The sequence below is a fragment of the Drosophila suzukii genome (assembly GCF_043229965.1).
Source record: "Drosophila suzukii chromosome 2 unlocalized genomic scaffold, CBGP_Dsuzu_IsoJpt1.0 scf_2c, whole genome shotgun sequence".
Lineage (NCBI taxonomy): Eukaryota > Metazoa > Arthropoda > Insecta > Diptera > Drosophilidae > Drosophila > Drosophila suzukii.
Window position 1 is genome coordinate 11,957,804 of NW_027255896.1, and position 21,875 is coordinate 11,979,678.

The 21,875-nt window shown below is 44.6% G+C and overlaps 2 protein-coding genes across 2 annotated transcripts in view; one reads left to right on the forward strand and one right to left on the reverse strand.

Annotated features, from left to right (window-relative positions):
* RpL5 (ribosomal protein L5) overlaps window positions 1-21,875 on the forward strand; it is a 383,867-nt gene that overhangs the window by 191,348 nt on the left and 170,644 nt on the right. The window lies entirely within an intron of this gene.
* Window positions 5,772-7,531, reverse strand: Maf1 (repressor of RNA polymerase III transcription Maf1). The gene is made up of 5 exons (XM_017087160.4): window positions 7,421-7,531; window positions 6,682-7,053; window positions 6,384-6,630; window positions 6,053-6,330; window positions 5,772-5,998 (listed from the first exon to the last, which is right to left on the reverse strand). The coding sequence occupies exons 2-5, from the start codon at window positions 6,780-6,782 to the stop codon at window positions 5,944-5,946; spliced, it is 681 nt and encodes a 226-aa protein (XP_016942649.1). The 5' UTR covers window positions 6,783-7,053; window positions 7,421-7,531; the 3' UTR covers window positions 5,772-5,943.

Sequence of the window (21,875 nt, forward strand, 5' to 3'; positions counted from 1 at the left end):
TCCTCGGGTGAAGCCGCTTTTAGCCAGCATGAAGAAAAATCCGTCAGTGAGGCTTACTACGGTGAAGCCTTGCCAGACGATCAGGCTGGCCACCAACCCCACACGGAGGTTGGTAATAGCGGGGCGGCAAATTTTATGGCCGACGCCTCTCTAGCGTTCCATACATAGAGTATGGCGTGAAAGATGGGGCTAAGCTGCAGTTTTTGATAGACACCGGTGCAAATAAGAACTTCATTAGCCCCCAGATAGCCGAGGGATGCAAGCCCTTGACGAAACCCTTCCCGGTGCAATCCGCTGGGGGGGAGATAAAAATAACGCATCAACTAACCGGACCATTCTTCAGTCCCATAGGTAATGACTCGCCAGTCACCTTCTTTGTTCTCCCAGGTTTAACTGCCTTCCATGGCATTATTGGGGACGACACCCTAAAATCCCTTAAGGCAGTCATTGATAGGAAAAATGATTCCTTAACGATAACGCCAGGAATAAAAATTCCGCTACTTGCCATGCCTTCCTTAGGTGTCCACTCCCTAATCGACAGTGAACACCCAGTAGAAGCGAAGGAATGCCTCGAATCCCTAATTTCCGAATTCTCCACGATTTTTGATCCACTCTCGCCAGGCGAGGCCGTAGACACAAGTGTTCGAGCCGAAATACGAACAAGTACCCAGGAACCCATATATTCAAAAAGTTACCCATACCCCGCGAACATGAGAGGAGAGGTGGAAAACCAGGTCGACGAGCTCCTGCGCGAGGAAATAATTAGGCCCTCCAAAAGCCCCTACAATAGCCCTATATGGGTAGTCCCAAAAAAACCAAAGCCAAACGGGGAAAAACAATACCGATTGGTGATAGATTTCAAACGCCTCAACGCAGTCACCATCTTCGACACCTACCCCATCCCCGATTAACATCTACCTTGTCCAGTCTGGGGGAGGCAAAACTATTTACCACCCTTGACTTAACGTCCGGGTTCCACCAAATTCACATGAAGGAATCCGACATACCCAAAACGGCATTTTCTACCCTGAACGGGAAATATGAGTTTCTGCGACTGCCATTCGGGTTGAAAAACGCCCCGGCCGTTTTCCAAAGAATGATCGACGACGTATTACGAGAGCACATCGGTAAGATTTGCTACGTATACATCGACGATATTATTGTATTTAGTAAAGACTACGAGTCCCACTGGCGCAACCTTCGCGCTGTATTTGAAAAATTAAGGCAGGCCAAGTTACAAGTGAACCTGGAAAAGACACAATTTTTGCGCACCCAGGTTGAATTTCTGGGCTATGTGGTAACGGCGGATGGGATCCCCGCAGACGAAAAGAAGGTCAGAGCCATAAAAGAAATGCCTCCACCCACGAATTTGAAGGAACTTAAGAGTTTCCTAGGGATGACCTCTTATTATAGGAAATTTATCTGCGACTACGCTAAAGTCGCGAAACCTCTGACGAACCTCACGAGAGGAGAACATGCCCAGGTCAAGGCATCTCAATCCAAGAATATTGCAATTTCACTTGAAGTAGAGGGCGAGAAAGCCTTCGATGACTTGAAAACCATCCTCGCCTCTTCAGAAGTTTTGGCATTCCCAGACTTTAGTAAACCTTTCCATTTAACGACCGATGCTTCCAATTATGCCATAGGAGCCGTTCTCTCTCAAATCGACAACGGGAAAGACCGCCCAATCGCCTACATTTCGCGGTCTCTGAATAAAACAGAGGAGAGCTACGCAGTAAACGAGAAGGAAATGCTAGCGATTGTGTGGGCCCTTGATAATTTAAGATCATACCTCTATGGCGCCGCGTCAATTAAGGTTTATACCGACCACCAACCCCTAACCTTCTCATTAGGCAATCGAAACTATAATGCTAAGCTGAAACGCTGGAAAGCGCGCATAGAAGAATACAACTGCGAGCTTATTTACAAGCCGGGCAAATCCAATGTGGTTGCTGACGCTCTTTCCCGCATCACCTCGAACGTAAACTACCTCAATGCCGACGCAGCCTCAACTTCGACAACGGACTCCGTTGCTACCGTCCACAGTGCGCTTCAAGACGCATCGGACTTAATCCCACACGTGGAAGCCCATATTAACGTGTTTAGGAACCAACTTGTCTTTGACCCAGATAGGTTAGAATATTCTCGCGAGACCCCACATACGGGATACGTACGTCACTTGATCCCCATTGATAGCACACTAGACTTGCTACCCTGTTTATCGAAATACTTGAAACCATTAATTATCAATGGCATAAAAATTCCTGAGAGCTACTTACAATCTCTGCAAGAGCGCTGCAGGTAGAACCTCCCGGGGTACAAACTTCGCATTACGCAAAGACTGGTAACCGATGTAGCGGGTGAAGAAGACGCGATTAGAATAATAAACACAGAGCATACTAGAGCCCACAGGAATCCGAAAGAGATGAAGTTACAGATCTTGGAAAAATTTTATTTCCCCAGAATGGCCAGCCGCATTAGGTCGTTGGTCTCTTCCTGCCGGACCTGTAAAATGTTTAAATATGACAGACACCCGGCCAAGCCGGAATTGCAATTAACCCCTATCCCTAATTACCCATGCGAAATCCTGCACATTTACCTTTTTACGATTGAGAGTCTCAAATTCCTGAGTTGTATAGATAAATTTTCAAAATTTGCCAAACTTTTTCCGATCGAATCAAAGTCGGCAGTCCATCTCCGCGAGAAGCTGACCGAAGTCCTGCACTATTTCACAGCACCGAAAACGATAGTTTCGGACAATGAAAGGGGTCTACTCTGCCCCACAGTGCTCAATTATTTACAATCTCTCGGTATAACCGTTTATTACACACCTTCTCAGAAGAGTGAAGTAAACGGCCAGGTTGAGAGATTCCACTCAACATTTCTCGAGATATACCGGTGTCTGAAAAACGACAACCGTAACATGAAGGTAATTGAATTGGTTTTTATTGCCGTGGACAGATATAACAACTCTATCCATTCGGTGACGAACCGCAAACCAGTCGATATCTTCCTAAATAGGACTTCCAGGATAAATTATCAGGGACTCAACAATTTTAAAGAGCAGACGCAGGAAGACATAAGGGGGTTACTCCTACACAAGCAAAAAATGTCAACCGATAGGCTTAATAAACACAGAAATAGGCCGACACAGTACAACCAGGGGGACACTGTTTATGTCTCCAACAGGCAGATTAAGAGCAAGGATAAAAATCGATTCAAACCAGAGGAGGTGGAAGTTGACGGTAGGGTCACGGTCAAGACAAAATCAGGGAAAGTCTTCCATAAATCCCATATAAAAAGTTAAAGACCGCTTCGCTGAAAATGTTTCACAGACCCTTTATAAGAACAAATATAGAAAAAAATAATAAAAAAAATACAAGAATCAAGAATAAATAACAAAATTAGTAAAATATTAAAACGCCAGCCAAACTGAAATATATTAAAGGCAAAAAACCCTATACTTAGATTGAAAAAATAATTAATTCAGTAATAACAATTAACAAAAATATAAACACTACGTTAAGATTAAATACTAAAAAACAAAATTGAGTAACGTCTCTCCCCCAAGTATGGCGATTATTCAAGTCGCGACTGCTCTCCATATTTTCAAATATGATGCACCGGTTGTCCCCTTGCAACAAGGTACCGTCTGGAGGACCAATGGCGTCTTCAAACTGGCTCACGTCATCAATCTAGGCCGCATGCAGCAACTCATCGACCAAGTAGCAAACGAGGCTATGATAATCACCGATCAACATATTGGCGCCTTGGTTGGCCACTATCTGCAACACGCTTCGGAAGGAATCTCGCGCATGGATAGCGCACCAACACGGAGACAACGCTCAATCGATTGGCTAGGATCAGCCTGTAAGTGGGTCGCGGGATCACCGGACAAATCGGATTGGAATGCCATCTTGAAAGAGGAGGACAGCTTGGCAAGGAACAACAACCAGCAGTTTCGAATCAATACTAAGCTGTTTGACTCAACGCACGAATCGCTCCAGAAGCTGAACGATGTTATCGGGAGAGTCAACGCAATAGACGGGGACTTCCACGTGACGACGGCCGTTCTCCACAAGGCGATTATAATAGCGGACCAGGTCAACGAGATACTGAGAGCCTGCCAACTAGGAAAGACTGGAGTGGTCAACACGAATCTCTTGGATCACGACGAAATCAGCATGATATTGGCAGAGGTGGACAGCCTTCCTTATCAAAACGTCGTGGAGGCAGTGGAATTTTCCAGACCCACAATCCTTACAAACGGGACTACCCTTTTGTACATCCTAGCGATGCCCAAGGTAGTGGACAGGAAGTACCGATTGATGAGGATCTACCCAACGACATCCGACGGTAAACAAGTTGTGCTAAAATATACCACACTGACAGCCTGGAAACATACGTCCTTCTCGGAAATTGTGTATCCATTGGTAACACAACAGTCTGCCGAGAAAAGGACCTGCTTAAATTGGAGGAAGACAGTTGCATACCCAGACTGTTGAAAGGAGGCCAAGCCGAATGCGACTTCTTGAGGACCAACCAGGAAACAGTGGAGCTTGTCGATGACGGCACAATTTTTTTTGACAAACTTCAATGGAACAGTATCCACTCCGGTCAAGAATCACCACTTAGAAGGCTCATACGTCGTGCAGTTTGACAACGAAACGATCACAATCGGCGACCGGAACTACAGCAGCTATTCGTCAACACACCTGATGGCAATGCCAGCCGTGCTAACCCAGATAAAAACTACGGGTTATGAGCTATCACTGAAGTATGTCCACGAATTCAGCATGGAGAACCTGAAAAAATTATCAGTCATGTCCAATGAGATTTTGATATCCTCCTCAGTGGAACTAGTTATAGCTCTCTCCATCATGACAGCGGTGTACCTCGTGTGGAAGAAGATAACGTCGACCAAAGGAATCCCTGAGCTGCGGGATCCGCTTGCGAACCTGGAAACGCAGGGCACCCTGGAGCCCGCAACAAAGGCCTAATAATCTGTGGGACACAGATCTTGTGGGGGGGAGGAGTTAACACCGGCCAAACGCCCCCTTCCCTTCACCCCCTCTCGGCCACCCAGCAACACCAAAACATTCGAGTGGCTGCAGCCGCTAAGTTATGGTACCAGCAGCGATGGAGCAGCAGCGGGCTGGCCGGCCGGCTTCACCTTCCCCCCGCCGCGATGCCGACGCAGCGCGGAAACATGCGCCGGCCGGGCGCTGACCTAACTGCCCCCCGCACCCCGTGCCAAGTCAGCACAACGACATCCGCTGGCCTGGCTCGGGAACGCTGACCGTTCGCCGTGCAAGTGGAGCACGGTGAGAACTGCAAGGTCGGCAAAACTTCAGCCGGCCGCTGACGCTGACGCCGACGTCGACGCCGGGACCGGACTCACGGGGCTCTAGCAGGTGTCGACGCAGAAGACTGGGGGCAGAGCCAATTGGACCGGCAAACCAAGACGACTTATCAACTAAGATTTATTAAATAAAGAATTATTATAACGAACTCTAAAGGCCGACGCTATTCATTGGGAGGAGCACTAACACACATAAAGGGCAACTCTACCGATCGTGAAGAACGAGCTACGCTTGGGACTGCACGAGCACTCCGGAATGTCTAGGTATTGAGTCGGTCCTTCCCGGGGACATGCGAGGCCCCTCGGGAAGGACTTAACTTTTATTTTACAGTTATCCAGTAAATAATTTAGTGATAATGTGTCTATTTTGTAAATGAAGTTGAATTTTTACTCTAAGTAATAAACTATCTTATTTTAAATATTTATTAACTAGATTTCGGTCTCCAAACTAATTTTAAGGATACATTGATAGAAAAATTTGCAATCAAACCAATAACAGCTATAAATCATTCTGGAACCTCCAGTCAACTGTTTCGAAAAATATCTATATTGCATTTTTTGAAACAGGTAACAGCATTATCTTAATATATATCCTCTTCCATCGAAAAGTCCGAGGTTTCTCCAGTATAAAGAGAACTGAAATATAGTAATTCATAACATATTTTATAGGCAAGAACAAATTATACATACTTTACAGCACGACTTGTAAAAAATACAATCCGTTTTAATTTCTTGTTGTAAAAGAAATAATTAAATGACCACAAACAGCCTGGTTCTCCAAATGGATCGCAACTAAGATCTGGATTATAACTGTATATGTCACATTCTGACAAGATCACTTCGTCATCAACAGCAGACCATAATGGTTGTCGAATAACTTGATATTGATCTCCCGCTAATGCCGATAAATTTGAATGAATTGAATTCATAACCCACTGTAATGATGGCTCTTTGCTAAATTCATGAGACTTTGGAAAATTTTAGAATCTACGAACACATGTATATAATATTAATTTTTTACCTTAGCTTCAGAAAAATCGTAATCTGGCTCAAATGAAGCGTTTAAAGTTGCAATTAAATAAAACAAAGTCTTTCTGGAAATTGTATCACAAATAGTAATGCCTTCATCTCCAGACTGACTGTTGTTTCGCCGAAAGTTAGGCGAAAAGTCAGACAAAGTTTGAGGTGGTGATAACGCCTGAAGGTCATGCCCATGAGTATCGGCTGTAAATCGTTTATACAGTACCTTTTCAGCTGCAACCATTTTGCTAGAAAATGAATAATTTTAAATACATTTTGATTAATTTTAAGGTACATACCATGAATAGCTTTCTATGCGACCAAAGATCGTGACACCACTTGTTTGTATAGAAAGCGCATTGTTAATGGCCTCAAAACGTGAACTCTCCAGTAGCTTCATGATTTGAGATGCAAGGTAACAGGAATATACTCAGGTTGGACGACAGCAATAAGTTCGTTTGAAATTTCAAGCCAGCTAATGTTTACGTAAAGGTGTGCCTTATTAAATTCTGATGAGCTTCAATAATGGTTGCTTGAAGTATTTTCATTTCAAGCATAGAAACAAACATTTGATGAAATTTATCTTCTCTGAGCATGGTTCTCTGGATTCCAATCTAATTGTTCTTCCGATTTTTGAATGAACAGCCTTCTTCGCTTGTTAATACCTTTAACTTTAAGTCAGCATAAAATGAACAATGCTTTGTAGAAATGTACATTCAATGTTAAGTTTAATTAGGTTTCTTAATTTACATATTTAATTTTCATAAATGTTAACATACATATGTATTTATAGATATTCAATGTTTCACACTAGTTTTTCTACACATATGTACACGTAGTTGAAGAATCAACGCTGACAATTTCGTTGTTTTAAACCGTTAAGGAGAAAATGTTGACCTATATAGACATAATTATGCATATAATGTACATAGCTGATCCACTGTATGTGTATGTTTATTTAGAACATATATAAGTAACAACATGTTTACGTAATTTTTTCTAAGAGTGAATGCTTTGAAAATTAACTAATACATTTACATTTTCATGACATCAACCTAAAAAACTAATATTTCAAAACATTTTTTAATTGAAATACCACTGAACTACTGTATTTCCTGACTTCTTCAAGTTCCAATTCCATTAGTAACGGTTCTCAAAATATTTGAACGTATAGAATGAAACGTAATTTGCACACCTAAGCCCTGCATATGTACACTAGCAAGAAGTTGTGGTCTTATGGGATATTTCCACTTACACCCCAACTAATTTTGTAAAGCAAATCCCAAAGCAGCTCGACACAAAAATGTGTGACTGCCAAAGTCCCTGACCTCCCGAACCACAACTATATGCTTTGGGGAACGTTCCTTATTGATGCTTCGAGTTTGCGCTTATTTATCGTTTTAAAGGCAGTTTACAGTATGGGTATTTTTTACAAAGGTTAAGCATTACTAGAGGTGGGCAAAAGTATGTCTTGGTTGGGTCTTTGGTATTTGTTTTTTCCGTATATTTGGTATTTTATTGACATGTCTCCGATTCATTATAATGCCACTGTACACAGCCGCTTAAAATGGCAACAACCACATAGAGAACCGCTGAAGCGAAAAGCTGATCGGCATAAGCGAACCGTACCCGAAGGGAGAGGACCTTCAAATTCTGTTATTCCAAAAAAATGCAAAGCAATTGAGGACCAGCAGTGACGCCACAAGAATTTTCGCAAGTAAGAATCGTTTAAACCCTTTAAGTTTTTATAAGATCTTCCTGGACCTGGACCATTTCAGGTGCCAGGTCTTTCCAGGGACAGAACCTGGAGAATGGTTATTTTCTTCAAATAATATATTTAAGATGAGATCAATTGCTAAGCTCCAACCCGTTGGTTGGAACAACATCCTTGGTCCTGCACTAACAATAATTTCCTTACAAAAATGTCCTTATATAAAATAATGATACTATGATATTATGTTTAAGGAAGAGATTAAATTGTACATTCATATTATACTATATAGAAAACCATTTTGATGTGAAATGGCGGTGAACAATGTGTGAAATATTTTTACACTGATATTTCCAGTCTATAAATATGATATTTTCGAGAATATCAATTTGATCTTTTTAAACATTTTGAACATTCCAATTGAAATTTTCGTTCAACAAAAGGATCATTTTTATATACATTTTTTCATATAAAAAAAATTGACATTTACAATTGTTATTTTTATGCTTATATATATATATGTATACCCACCAGATAAAATTAAATTATTTTGTTTGTTTTGCAGTAATTTAATTCTAGTCATTTCACATTTTTCAGAATTTGTATAAATACATTCATATGAATAGACGGGCCTGCAAAGAAAAAAGGTAACACAAATAATTGTGGACATGACTAAAGCCTAGTACTCAGATCGGCTAAGAGTTTCACTAGTCGAAAAATCGTATTTTTTGTATTGTGACCGAAGTTTTCAAAGTTCACCCGCAATGCATGTGGCATGGTCTTACTGTCAAACAGCTGGGCTTGTTCCCAAACAGAAAACAAATCAAATCTAGCAATTTAAAAAAGAAGAGTCTGCTGGTGCACAAAGAAATAAAAAAAAAAATATATGAAATGTTCAACGAATGCTTTTATATATGTAAATTATAAGTTTACGGCTTTCTTTCTCGTCCCACGGATGCTTCGCCATCTTTCCCGCGTCATCTGTAGTCCAGCTCCGAGTCCCAATAGGCATATTGATTCTTTAGGATGTGGGAGCCGAATTGGGAACGAGGTTGTTCCGCCTGATGCTGCATGAAGTCGCCCAGCATCCTAGTAATGGCTGATGATGGCTCCTCCAGCTGCCCCTTTGCGGGCGACCTTATTTCCCCCTCCCTATAGTAGCCGGCGCGTCGTCCATCTCCGCTTTAGCTGCAAGTAGCTAATGGAGGTGGAGTCCGGTGGTTCCTCAATGGAGAGCTGGCCGGAGATCGAGCGATTTCCCATTGGGATTATCTAGTGGATACCCTCCAGCACTTTAACTATTGTGCGGATTTGCCCCGCTTTGGTATTGCTTCCTGTCGGTCAAGTCCCACAAGACCTCCTTAGGCATTTTTTTTTCCATTTTTAATTTTTATATTTCCCCCCGCTTCTGCACGAACACCGCCAATGATTAAATTTCTTATTCTTTGGGCCGCGGCTAACGGCGTTCATCGAACTTCTCTTGCGAAATCTGGTATTTTTTCAGGTATTTTCTTAGCTTATCTGAGCACCGCGCTGAAAAACAGACCCGACGAAAAACGTTAGCCGCGTATTTGCCTCTCGCTCACTCCTATGCTTAGCTCGCGGTTTTCGTCGATGTGAGTACTAGGCTTAAACGACAAAAGAGTACACAAGTTACGAGTTTAACAAAGCTGTTTACACTAAGACAGATAACGATAGGCACAAAATCGATACACGACTATCGACGAATCGTGAGTCCAGGGATCGGGCAGCTGAGTCCAATTATGGAACTGGTTCCTTAAACTGGATAACTCCAAATGAACCGAAGATTAAATCCGACAAATTTGAGTGGTTTTTGGCGAAGAGAAGCTTGCAAAAGTGGATCAAGCAAGGGAATTGAAGGGCGAAAATAAGTGGTCGCGTACAGTTCAGTTGGTAAGAAAAATAGTATTAAAAGAAGTCAAGTTCCTGCCCAAATATTCCGTGAGGGATAAGCCTGTGTTGAACTAATAAGCTTTTTTATTAGTTGTTGCTAAATTAAAATACGAATTTCAGGTTGCTTTAGGCTTGTTAACAATTTATTAGCGAGAGAGAGTACAGCAGGCGAGACGAGAATGCGTTTTATGTCGAGATCAGAATTCGTACTGATTTACAAAGGGACAGCCAGCCGAAAGCTGGGCCGAAAAATGCAAGTACACAAAAGACGAGAGAGCTAGATAAAGAGAGCTACCTTTCGCGATGCCATTAATATAAGAGATCGAATTAAGAAGTTAGTTGGCTGCTGCGGCTGCGTGACCCGACATACTCCCCCCGTTGGAAGCCTGGGCTTCAACATTATCCTTAAGGGGTAGCAGACACAGCTTGTTTACTGCTCGCTTTGTCACTCCTGATGCTGTCTTCAGAACGGCAACTCGAGCAACCCCATCTCCACCGAAGAGAAGCTCGATCACTCTGGCGAGGGGCCACTTCATGGGAGGCAAGTTTTCGTCCTTAACCAGAACTAAGTCATCGACAACCAGGCCAGGTTTTGGGGTGCGCCACTTGGAGCGCTGTTGTAGCAATGTTAGGTATTCTTCCTTCCATCGTGACCAAAAGATCTGCTGCAAGTAAGCCACGCGTTGCCATCCATCCAAGCGATTGAAGTTAAGACTGGTCACATCCGGCTCGACGAAAGAAGAAGGCGGACCACCATTCAAAAAATGTGCTGGGGTTAATACATCCAGATCAGCTGGGTTTTCTGAAATCGAGACTAATGGTCGAGAATTAACAACCGCCGAACCAGGTTCCGCAACTCCTCAAAGGCTAAAACAGCAGTGCCAACAGCGCGGTAGAAATGATGCTTAGCGATCTTTACAGCCGCTTCCCAAAGACCGCCAAAGTGTGGCGACCTAGGAGGAATGAAACACCAATCAATAGCCTCAGCTAGGCAAAAGTCCAATGTAGCTCTCTGATGATCACTGCTGAGGAAAAGACGCCTTAGTTCGAGCAGCTCATTGCGAGCTCCAACAAAGTTGGTTGCATTATCAGACCAAATCTGCCGCGGCCTTCTTCTAGTGCATATAAATCGTTTGAGGCCATGTAGAAACGATACCGTAGAGAGATCCTTGACCAACTCCAGATGAATAGCCTCCGTGGCGAAGCAAATGAAGACACAAACGTAGCATTTTACTGGAGGCTTGCTTCGCACCTCTGACTTGTAGAGGAATGGCCCGCAAAAGTCAATGCCAGTGACTTCGAATGCATGAGATCCATCAAGTCGTTCCTTTGGAAGATCCGCCATTATATGCTCCACTACTCGAGGCTTCATTCGAAAGCATCTAATGCAGTTGTTTACCGCCTTCATTACCGTCTTTCTCCCCCCAATAGGCCAATATTGGGATCGAATTATGCCAAGTAATGCCCGTGGCCCAGTGTGCAGATTGCGTTCATGAAAGTGAGTAATAATGGCAATAGTGACCGAATGACTCCGTGGTAATATAATTGGATGACGCCCATTAAAATCCAGAGAAGAATTCTTCAGCCGGCCATCCACTCTAAGAGGCCCAAACTGGTCAATGAATGGCGAAAGAGATGCGAGCGAGCTGGAGGAGTGCACCATTCCCTTTGACTGCAATGATTTGATGTCATCCCATAAATGTGAGCGCTGGACAAGACGAAGCAACAGCAACAGAACAACAACTCCATCCAAACCAGCCGACACATTGGAGCACCACTTTCTAAGCTTAAATTTTCCCTTGGCTAGAAGTTTTGATGCCTGATCCATAATGATGACTGCCTCTTCCTTGGACTTGGCTCCAGATATCAAATCATCCACATAAAAATCGCGACGAATGACCTCAGCCCCGAGCGGAAACGCTGTATGCTCGTCTGCTGCCAACTGATGCATAGCTCGCACAGCCAGAAATGATGCTGGCTTCGTGCCATAAGTAACGGTGTCTAGCTTAAACACCCGCAATTGATCCTGGGGGGAGTCCCTCCACAAAATGCATTGCAAATGGCTGTCCTCAGGCTGAACCCTAACACAACGGTACATTTTGCAAATGTCTCCTGTGATTGCTACTGGGTGTGAACGAAACCGTAGAAGAATCTGGAACAGCTTAGGCTGAATAACCGGGCCTGCCATAAGAACATCGTTGAGAGAATAGCCTGAGGAACTGGCCGCCGATCCATCAAAAACTACGCGAAGCTTTGTAGTGGAGCTATCTTCCTTTATGACGCAATGATGAGACAAGAAATATCGGCACAACCCGATGTCAGCGGCAGAAACTGATGACATATGTCCTAGATCGAGATATTCTTTTATGAATGCTGCATATTGAGCCTTCAAAGATGGCTGACGATTCAACTTTCTCTCTAGGGACAAAAATCTTCGATAAGCTTGCTGGTAGGACTCTCCCAAAAGATCTAGATTAAACTTGGCAGGCAGCCGAACAGAATAATCACCAGCTGGCAAACGATTGACGTGTCTTACGAAATGTGCTTCACAGTCCAATTCTTCCTTAGTAGCGCGTATAATTGGCTCGGCGCAGCTTTCCACTTCCCAAAATCGTCGAAGAAGATCATCTAACCGATCGAAACTATTCTCTCTACTAGCGAGAAGTTCATCTTGAGACGACATTAAAACCGAGCCATTGGAAAGGCCATAGCCTCCAGAAACAACCCAACCCAGACGCGTCTTTTGAATTAGGGGTAATCCAGGTGGGAGCTTGATTTGGCCAACGCACAACATCTCGAAAAAGAGGCTGGCTCCGATTAAAAGATCCACCCGCTGGGGAGCATAAAACCTTGGGTCAGCTAACTGTATATTTTTGGGTATGTTCCAGCTGCCAATGTCGACGTTGAAGCTAGGCTGTCGCTCTGTTATGTTCGGAGCAATCACCGCGGTAATGTTGGCCGAGTATTCGGAAGTTCGGGACTGAATCGGAATATTGACCGAGTGACCGTCCGTCACAAAACTGGAATCTCCAACTCCAGTTACAGATGCTGAGGATTTCACTTTCTTTACTTGAAGCTGATTTGCGAATCGGGACGTTATTAGATGCAGTTGGGAGCCCGAATCGAGTAGAGCTCGACAGGGAACGAAAACCCCAGAACGGTTTTTTACTAAAATGCTAGCCGTTGCTAAGAGCACAATATCATTACTAAATTCCTGTGCAATAAGAGCAGTCGAAGTGGAAGGCAGTGCAGAGGGTGAAGCAGAAGGAAGTGCTTCCTGAAGCTGTGCTCCTTCTTGTGAAGGAAAAGGAGGTGAGTTTCCCAGGTGAAGCAGGGTGTGGTGCTTAGATCCGCATGAACGACAACTACTAGAGTTGCGTTGCCGAACTTGATGACCAACCTTAAGACAATTTATGCAAAGACCGAGCCGCTTCGCTTCTTGAAGCCTATTCGCAGGAGACAGGATTTTAAAATTCTGACAATAAGAAATGGAATGCCCTGTATCATTACAGAATATACAAATCCAGGGGTTAGCGTTCGAGGCAACAAATGCTGATCTACGTGCATTGGGTATTCTGTTACTTCCCACCTGATTGCCCGGCGTATAGTTTGCCATGGCGAAATCCATAGTCTCCAACGTCCTGCATCGCTGCTCCAGAAATGATGCCATTGACTCCCACGTAGGAATTAAATTGACGAAGGCAGGGTCCTCTAAACGCTCTTCCCACTTTGCCTGACTTGCCGGATCCAACCTTTGGAACAGAACTTGGACGATGATGCATCCTGCAATTTGTTCTGTCGTGCCCAGTCACTTGAGAGCACGAATATGAGCATTGAATTTATCGGACAGATCCCGAAGTGTCGAGACGGAACCACTCTGCACCGCCTTTAGTCCCAGGATCTCAATAATGTGTGCCTGAAAAACCAAACGTCGATTATCAAATCTATTTTTCAGCAAATCTAAAGCAATTGCGTAGTTGCCATCCGAAATTTCCAATGAGCGAATAGTTTCCAACGCTGCGTCCCTCAGGCATGATCGTAGATGCTGCAGCTTTTCTACGTTGGTGAGGTCCGGATGACTATCTATGATCGTGGTAAACATAGAATAAAAGTCAGACCAATTTGCATAACCTCCAGCGAATTTTGGAAGCTCCAGTGGGGGCAGCAATGCTGCCCTATGTCGAGGCTGACGCTGCTGGGGGCCGAAAACTCCCGGAGTGATGCCGTCAGCAAAAGTTGAATGCGAAAGAAGCTGTGAGGTGCGCTTTGAAATTTCGGATCGAACCGATGACTTCAGAGTTACGAGAATGTCATCAAATTTCTCACTTAAATCACTTTCAATTTCCTCTAAATCCAACTCTTCGAGCTCACCGAGCACCTTTTTAAATGACTCTTGAAGGTCATCAATCAACTCTAACCTCACATGAAGACCGGATTCGTCGCATGAAGTTAACGCCGCACTTGATAGGGAATCCACTAAGCGCTCCACTCTATTAAATAAAGCCGTTGCCTTGCGCTTTAAAAATATTGCCCTGTTTGCATCAGCGGTAACATCTCCAAAAGCTCCCGTAGGCATGGCTACAACAACAACAGCAGACGAAATGCCCGAAATTCGGCTCCAGCGGGAAGATGAGCGCAAAGCAAACGAGGGAATAACAGCCCGTTACTTGGCTATGTACGCTTCTATGTATAGCTGATTTTGCGCCTTATACTATATGTAAATTTCCGCAATCACCAACTGCTATTTATTTATAGCGCTCACTGCATTTAAGGCCTTATGATTGTTGCTAAGCCAATGCACCGCAGAAGCAAGAATGAAAAAAGTCAATAAATAGACTTATATGATTTGCACTTAGTATTATTTATGCACAAATCACGTCGGGGTCACCACTTGTTGAACTAATAAGCTTTTTTATTAGTTGTTGCTAAATTAAAATACGAATTTCAGGTTGCTTTAGGCTTGTTAACAATTTATTAGCGAGAGAGAGTACAGCAGGCGAGACGAGAATGCGTTTTATGTCGAGATCAGAATTCGTACTGATTTACAAAGGGACAGCCAGCCGAAAGCTGGGCCGAAAAATGCAAGTACACAAAAGACGAGAGAGCTAGATAAAGAGAGCTACCTTTCGCGATGCCATTAATATAAGAGATCGAATTAAGAAGTTAGTTGGCTGCTGCGGCTGCGTGACCCGACAGCCTGGATCAGGAAGATAGATTTATATAAGGAGAGACGAAGACCAGCCACCAGGAGGAGATCAAAATTTTCAGCAAGAAAATTGGGCACTCATCCCCGGGTGGCCACAGATTTTTATTCGACCCTAAGATTATATTTGCCAACGAAAATTTAATAGAAAGTTCCCGGAAACTGCGAGCGGCAAAAAAATCAGCAAGCCGAAAATTTTAAAATAAAAACGGGCCCGATAAAATATTTGATTACGTAACCCGCCCAAATTAACTTACGACAATTTATGTCAATTTAAATCAGTATTTATTTAACCTATTTATTTACACAAACCAAAAACTTGTTATGTCGCATGCCCTCAGTAATCGATAAATCGGGAAAACCAGGGATGCAAAGTGGGTTTAGGCCCCAGTGATGGGCAACGTAAAAACTGGAGTCAATTTGGGGGCGAATTCAAATTCAAACCGGACAAATGTAGGTTATAGGGACATTGACCCAGAATGCAGGGAACAGAGGTCCGTAATCTGCTTGGTTTGGTGGAAGGAAAATGGCCGACACAAGATCAGTTCAGATTTGGTGTCGACGGCGCGCAGTCGCAGCGGGTTCGGTGAAATAGCTATCTCCTTACAGCGGTCGGTGTGTTTAAGTGGCCATCAGCGCCAAGATAATTGCAATCAAAATATCGAACGCAGTGCCGTCCATTAAAAAGGAGTGATCCCGCCCGTTCAAAGTTTTCGCCGGTCGCCGACGCCGAAGAACGGTCTCTGAAGCCGGACTGGCGAAGACCCTACGGTGAGCGCGTTCCGGTTAGTGGGGGGATGAAAAAAGGCCAATTGGAATCCCATTTCAGGCCAGCCGAGAGGAGACGAGGTAGACCTATCTTTCAGAGGGGAGGGAACATGTACATAGTTCCGAAGTATACTACGGTGACCGGACCAAGGGGCAGTCGGAAACATCTACGGCTGCTACGGTCGGGTGGGAACGTAGAGGCTTTGGGTTTGCCCCCAAAAGCCAATATATCCGATGGTGTCCTGTGACCTAGAAAGGAACAAGTGGGAGAGTTAGTTTTGTGATAATCACGTGTCTTGTTAGTCTTATAGTTGTGCACATTTCGTCAATGTTTTGGTCCAGCAGTAAGACAGCTGTTGCGCTACCCACTCGCGGACACACGTAGTTCTATTTTGGGACGTAACAATATTGGCGCCCAAATTCAAATAAAAATGGCAACGCACCAGGCTCCAGGCACCAGGATTTTCTTCTTCCCATAAACCTTTTATCAGTCCTCGTCTGACCGGTAGACGAACAGCAGAAAGATCTGGGGAAAGATGAGAAATAAAGCTTGGATTAGGAAAGTAAAAAAAAAAGAAAACGTTTAGTACTTTGTTTCTTGCTTGACGACATCAGCTGGTCCAAGCAGACTGGAAGATTTGCGATAGAGATACAGGAGCAACAGTGGGGGGGACGTAAAAAGATCCTTTTCGTCGGCAATACAACCAAAATCCGGAGTCCTGAGTCTCTTAAGAACAGGAGTCTCAAAAGCTTCCGGATGATTCCTCGGTGTCCCTGACTGTCGAACGGCGGCTGAGATGTATCGCGAGGTCTAAGGGATGATGGCGGGTGAAGAAACGTTGACTTTGATTACTAAATAAAATGACATCCTTGACTTCCAAACTCCGACTGAGTCGAAGTTGGAAAGAATCGAGCCGCAGATCAGTTCACAGTGTAGGATGGGATAGTTTATAGTAGTTCTTTTCCCTTCTGAAAGAAAAATGACGAAATAATAATTTTTGAAGAAATAAATAATCAAATTAAAATGGGTAAGAACGGAAATTATATGGAAGATGGCGGGAACCTTACGACCAATTTAGGGTCGTCCTCCACTGCAAACAATGCCGTTTCACACTCTTAACCGGGTGGGAAAACCAAATAGATTGGAGCTTGTCGACAACTCCACACCAATACCGACTTTTTCACACATCCAGCTACATCCGGTTCAAGAACAGTATAGCCTCGAGGGAGTCGACAACCAGGGCGATGTGAGGAACTTTGTGGTAGATTCCCAGAACCAGTTTCGGGCTGAAATGGAACGGTTTATCAGCGACAAGATTGACAAAAATATCAAAGAAGGCTTTGCTAAGTTGATGAGGCAGGTCGAAAGGAAAACATCTCTATCGGGGGGGTCAGAAACATCGACGGAATCAGTCAACAATACAAAACCGATTCAGGAATGACCCGGAAGTAAATCCTGGCCCTACTAGACAACGCCAGCAAATCGGTCTGTCGAATTATCATCAGAATCTTCAACAGGAAAGTTTGCACTTCCGACCAGGTTCCTCTTCCAGTGGAAGCAATCAACCAAGAGACACGAAAGGCCGTCAAGGGGCTGTTCGGCGGAATCATGATGGCTACGAGTTTTCTCAAAGAGGCGGCGGAATGGTATTGGCTGCTGGTCCGTACCAACAACATAGCAACCTGAGTGGATTTGCGGACAGCCATTGAGCGTCGGTATAGCGACACTAGATGCGATTATGAAAGGATCCAGGACCTGAGCTAGCGGACGCAAATACCAGGAGGGTCTCTGGACCCGTTCTTCCACGCGATGCGTCGACTGAGGGCTGCGGTGCGGTTACCAATTACGGAAGAATGAATGATCAAGACCGTTAAGAGTAGTCTGTGCGAGCCCTTGAAGCAGTTCGTGTTGCTCCGGGCATACACCTGGATTCCGGAGCTTCCATTAGCGTTTTAGGTACCGGCTGCCAGGAGTTGGTGGATCGACTTAAATTGGATTGGTTACCATACAGGGGAAACGTGAAAACAGCGAACGGCGAGGATCAAGGGATACTAGGCAAGGCCATCGTGAGAGTTAGTTTCTGGAGACGAGAGGACAGCATGTGTTTGTGTCTATGTCCTGCCTTAAAGCAACAATTATATTTGGGGGTAGACTTTTGGAAGGAGTTCGATATTGCTCCGGAACTATTTGGAGGTAGTGTCGAGGAATTGGTAGAGTCGCTACCAAAGGAAGTTACAACGGTCAAACCTGAGCGTTATCAACTTCGGGGTCCCAGGAATCCCGACTCGCTGAAGTTCGAGGAGTTTTTCTTTCTTACGAAAAGGTTGGATTGGGACGAACTAAACTTCTAAAGCATAGGATAGAACTGGAAGAATGAGCGGTGCCGGTGAAGTCAAGGCACTATCCGATGTTTCCGACGAAACAGGTGGCGGTCTATGCTGAAGCGGATGAGATGTTGCGACTAGGCGAGGAAAGTGAGAGTGCTTGGAACAATCCTGTGACGTTGGTCATGATACCGGAGAAAAAACAAGGTGACAAAGAAGGTCGCGTATCCGCTTCAAAACATAAATGGAATCCTAAGCAGAATTGCCTCAACCATATTTATCAGCAGTGTCGACCTGAAACATGCTTACTGGCAAATCGAGCTGGAGGAAGAGAGTCGACCGATCACTGCATTTACTGTCCCTGGAAGGCCCTTGTACCAATTCGTCGTAATGCCCTTTGGGCTGTGTAACGTGGGTCAAAGCCTGTGTCGGTTGATGGATAAGGTCATCCCATTCAAACTAAGGAAGAAAGTCTTTGTTTATCTCGACGATCTACTGATAGTGACCCCAGACTTTGAATCACATCTGTCCATTTTTAAAGAAGTAGGAGAATGTTTGAATGCAGCAGGACTCACAATCGTGTTGAAAAAATCACATTTCTGCGCTAAGCGCTTTTTGGGTTTCGTAATTGGCGGAGGGGAATTAAGAACAGATCCCAAGAAGGTAGAAGCTATTCAAAAGCTAAATAATCCCCGTAATCCGCGGGAGGTTAGTAGTCTGTTGGGTACAGCAGGATGGTACCGCAGGTTCAAATACCCATTGAATACTTCTCCCAGAAGCTGAACAAAGGCCAAAAGAATTATAGCGTCAAAGAAAAGGAATGTCTGGCAGCCATTCTCGGAGTGAAACGATTTAGACCGTATGTCGAAATGATGCCCTTTACTATTATAACAGACCCCGCCGCTGATGTCATTGAAGGACCTGGATGGGCGGCTTGCTCTTGGTCGTTACAGCTTCAGATCTATGACTTTGTTATAGAAAATAGTAAGGATGATAGAGTCAATTGACGACAGAATTCGGGTCTCCAGAGTACGCTGAGTTTAGGAGGGAGGTATTGGCCCGTGAAGAACGTTTCCCAGATCTCGTTGTGGATGGAGATTATGTGTTTCTGCGGTTTAGACGAGATGATAATTAACCCGAATTAGGGGAATACTCCCGGAAGCTGTGGATACCGGCTAGCCTCACAAGCACTCTGATAGAGCAAGCGCATAGCCCGAAAAAAAGCTCATGGTGGAATGGCGAAAACATTGAGTTGGTTGCGTCAGAGATTTCACTGGCCAAGGATGGTAAGCCAAGCCCGAGCTTATGTTAGGGATTGTACGGTATGCAAAGAAACCAAGCCAACGAATTGCGGCCCTAAGCCCGAGATTGGTGCGGAAGTGGTTACACTTAGGCCATTCCAGAAAATATATATTGATTTTCTGGGAAAGTATCCGAGGTCTTGAGGAGGGAATTGATATATGTGTTCATAGAAGTTGATCACTTCTCGAAGTTCACACTCCTTAAGGGCATGCGGGAAGCAACCTCTGCGGGAGTAATTCGATTTTTAAGACAGGAGGTGTTTAACAAGTTTGGGGTTCCGGAGTTGTTACAATCCGACAACGGGAAACAATTTGTTTACCAACTGGCGAGACGTTTGAAGGCGTTTGAAGACAACGAACTGTATGTCCTGCCAAGAGAATCGAGGATCGCCCTGATGCGTGAAGAAATCCGGAGGAATTCACAGAAGGCATACGAAAGAAGAGCAGCTGTGTACAATCGGAGGTCACGAAATGTACGATTCGCAGTCGGACAGGAGGTATACAGAAAGAACTTTACCTTCAGTAATTTCGGCCAGAACTACAATGCCAAATTCACGAAGAAATTTTTTAATTGTCGGATCAAGTCAAGGATAGGAAACAACATGTATGAAACCGAGACATTGCACGGGAAACCTAGTGGAATATATCACGCGAAGGATTTGAAGCAGTAAGAACGACCCACGACGAGCACTGGAAGAGAAGGTGTCGGTGAGAAAAGTCTGCTGCGATGATGTACTCACCTGGCTCCCGCGACGAGATTCCAAGTCCATTAGTGGCCAACCACCCAAAACCAAAACAAACACAATATAATGTCCAGCAGGGGAAGAAGAAGACATCTCAACAAGCTGATCGGTAGTGTATGTGGGTGTGATTCCTCGTTGGGCCTTGTTCTGATGTCCCAAAAAGGTCCTCGGTGTTTTCAGGGTAGTTCAGGATGTGCAGATGTTTGGTAGATGTCCATAGGAGGGATGTCTTCAATATTTTACTAGAGTTTCGGAAAAACAAGCATCCGCAGCGCTAGTTCGGTTGTTATGTCGCCATCCCTCAGTAATTGATTAATCAGGAAAACCAGGGATGCAAAGTGGGTTAAGGCTCCAGTGATGGGCAACGTGAAAACTGGAGTCAGTTTGGGGGCGAATTCAAATTCAAACCAGACAAAAGTAGGTTATAGGGACATTGACCCAGAATGCAGGGAACAGAGGTCCGTAATCTGCTTGGTTTGGCGGAAGGAAAATGGCCTACACAAGATCAGTTCAGATTTGGTGTCGACGGCGCGCAGTCGCGGCGGGTTCGGTGAAATAGCTATCTCCTTACAGCGGTCGCTGTGTTCAAGTGGCCATCAGCGCCAAGATAATTGCAATCAAAATTTCGAACGCAGTGCCGTCCATTAAAAAGGAGTGATCCCGCCCGTTCAAAATTTTCGCCGGTCGCCGACGCCGAAGAACGGTCTCTGAAGCCGGACTGGCCAAGACCCTACGGTGAGCGCGTTCCGGTTAGTGGGGGGAAGAAAAAAGGCTAATGGAATCCCATTTCAGGCCAGCCGAGAGGAGACGAGGAAGATAGTGGCCAGGTTCCATTAGTTAGGGCGTGGCCAATTTTTTTTGGAGCAACACCGGTTCTCAGCCGATTCTCCTCGCGCGTGGAGAATTTACTCCGGTAAGGGGCGTGCCGAAACAAGAATGGGAGTTGCCTACAATATACACGGACCCGATCCACAACAAACAAGGGCAACGCTTGAAGGTTGGACTGTATGGCATAGTATATATTTTATTCTGTGGGAGATTACAAATTCAATTACAATGGCTTAAAATATAACAGTTTCTTACCGCAGTATAACCTTCCACTCTCCATGACTTTCAACAATTCAACGAGTGCGCCATATTCGGGCTTTCTAGTGTGCCCAATTGCTCATCAGGGCACAATACCAATTCCTATCGATTAAATACTGACTTAACTATCGACCCGCGACTTCCCCACCTCCGTGAAGGACATCTTCACTTAAATCCAAAACCGCCAACTTTGAAGCGGGGCGCATTATCCAGAGAGTCCGATCTTCATCCATGATCCGCACTCTAGCTCGCCTAACCTCTCTATCGACTCCAGCAAAGGCCTCCTCGACGATGTCTCTCCGCCAATCTCGCCACGGTACAGCTGGGTCACAAACGAAGACGATGTCTCCTCGACGAATCGGCTCCTCTCTGCGGCACCACTTCTCTCGCCGCGTCAATGTGGGCAGGTACTCCAAGACCCATGTCTTCCAGAATCGGTCCC

Coding starts and splice junctions, on each gene's coding strand:
- Maf1 (XM_017087160.4), bottom strand. CDS start 6,782: ATGAAGCTACTGGAGAGTTCACGTTTTGAGGCCATTAACAATGCGCTT. Junction 6,331..6,383: donor ACGATTTTTCTGAAGCTAAG/GTAAAAAATTAA, acceptor AATTTTCCAAAG/TCTCATGAATTTAGCAAAGA. Junction 5,999..6,052: donor TTTACAAGTCGTGCTGTAAA/GTATGTATAATT, acceptor ACTATATTTCAG/TTCTCTTTATACTGGAGAAA.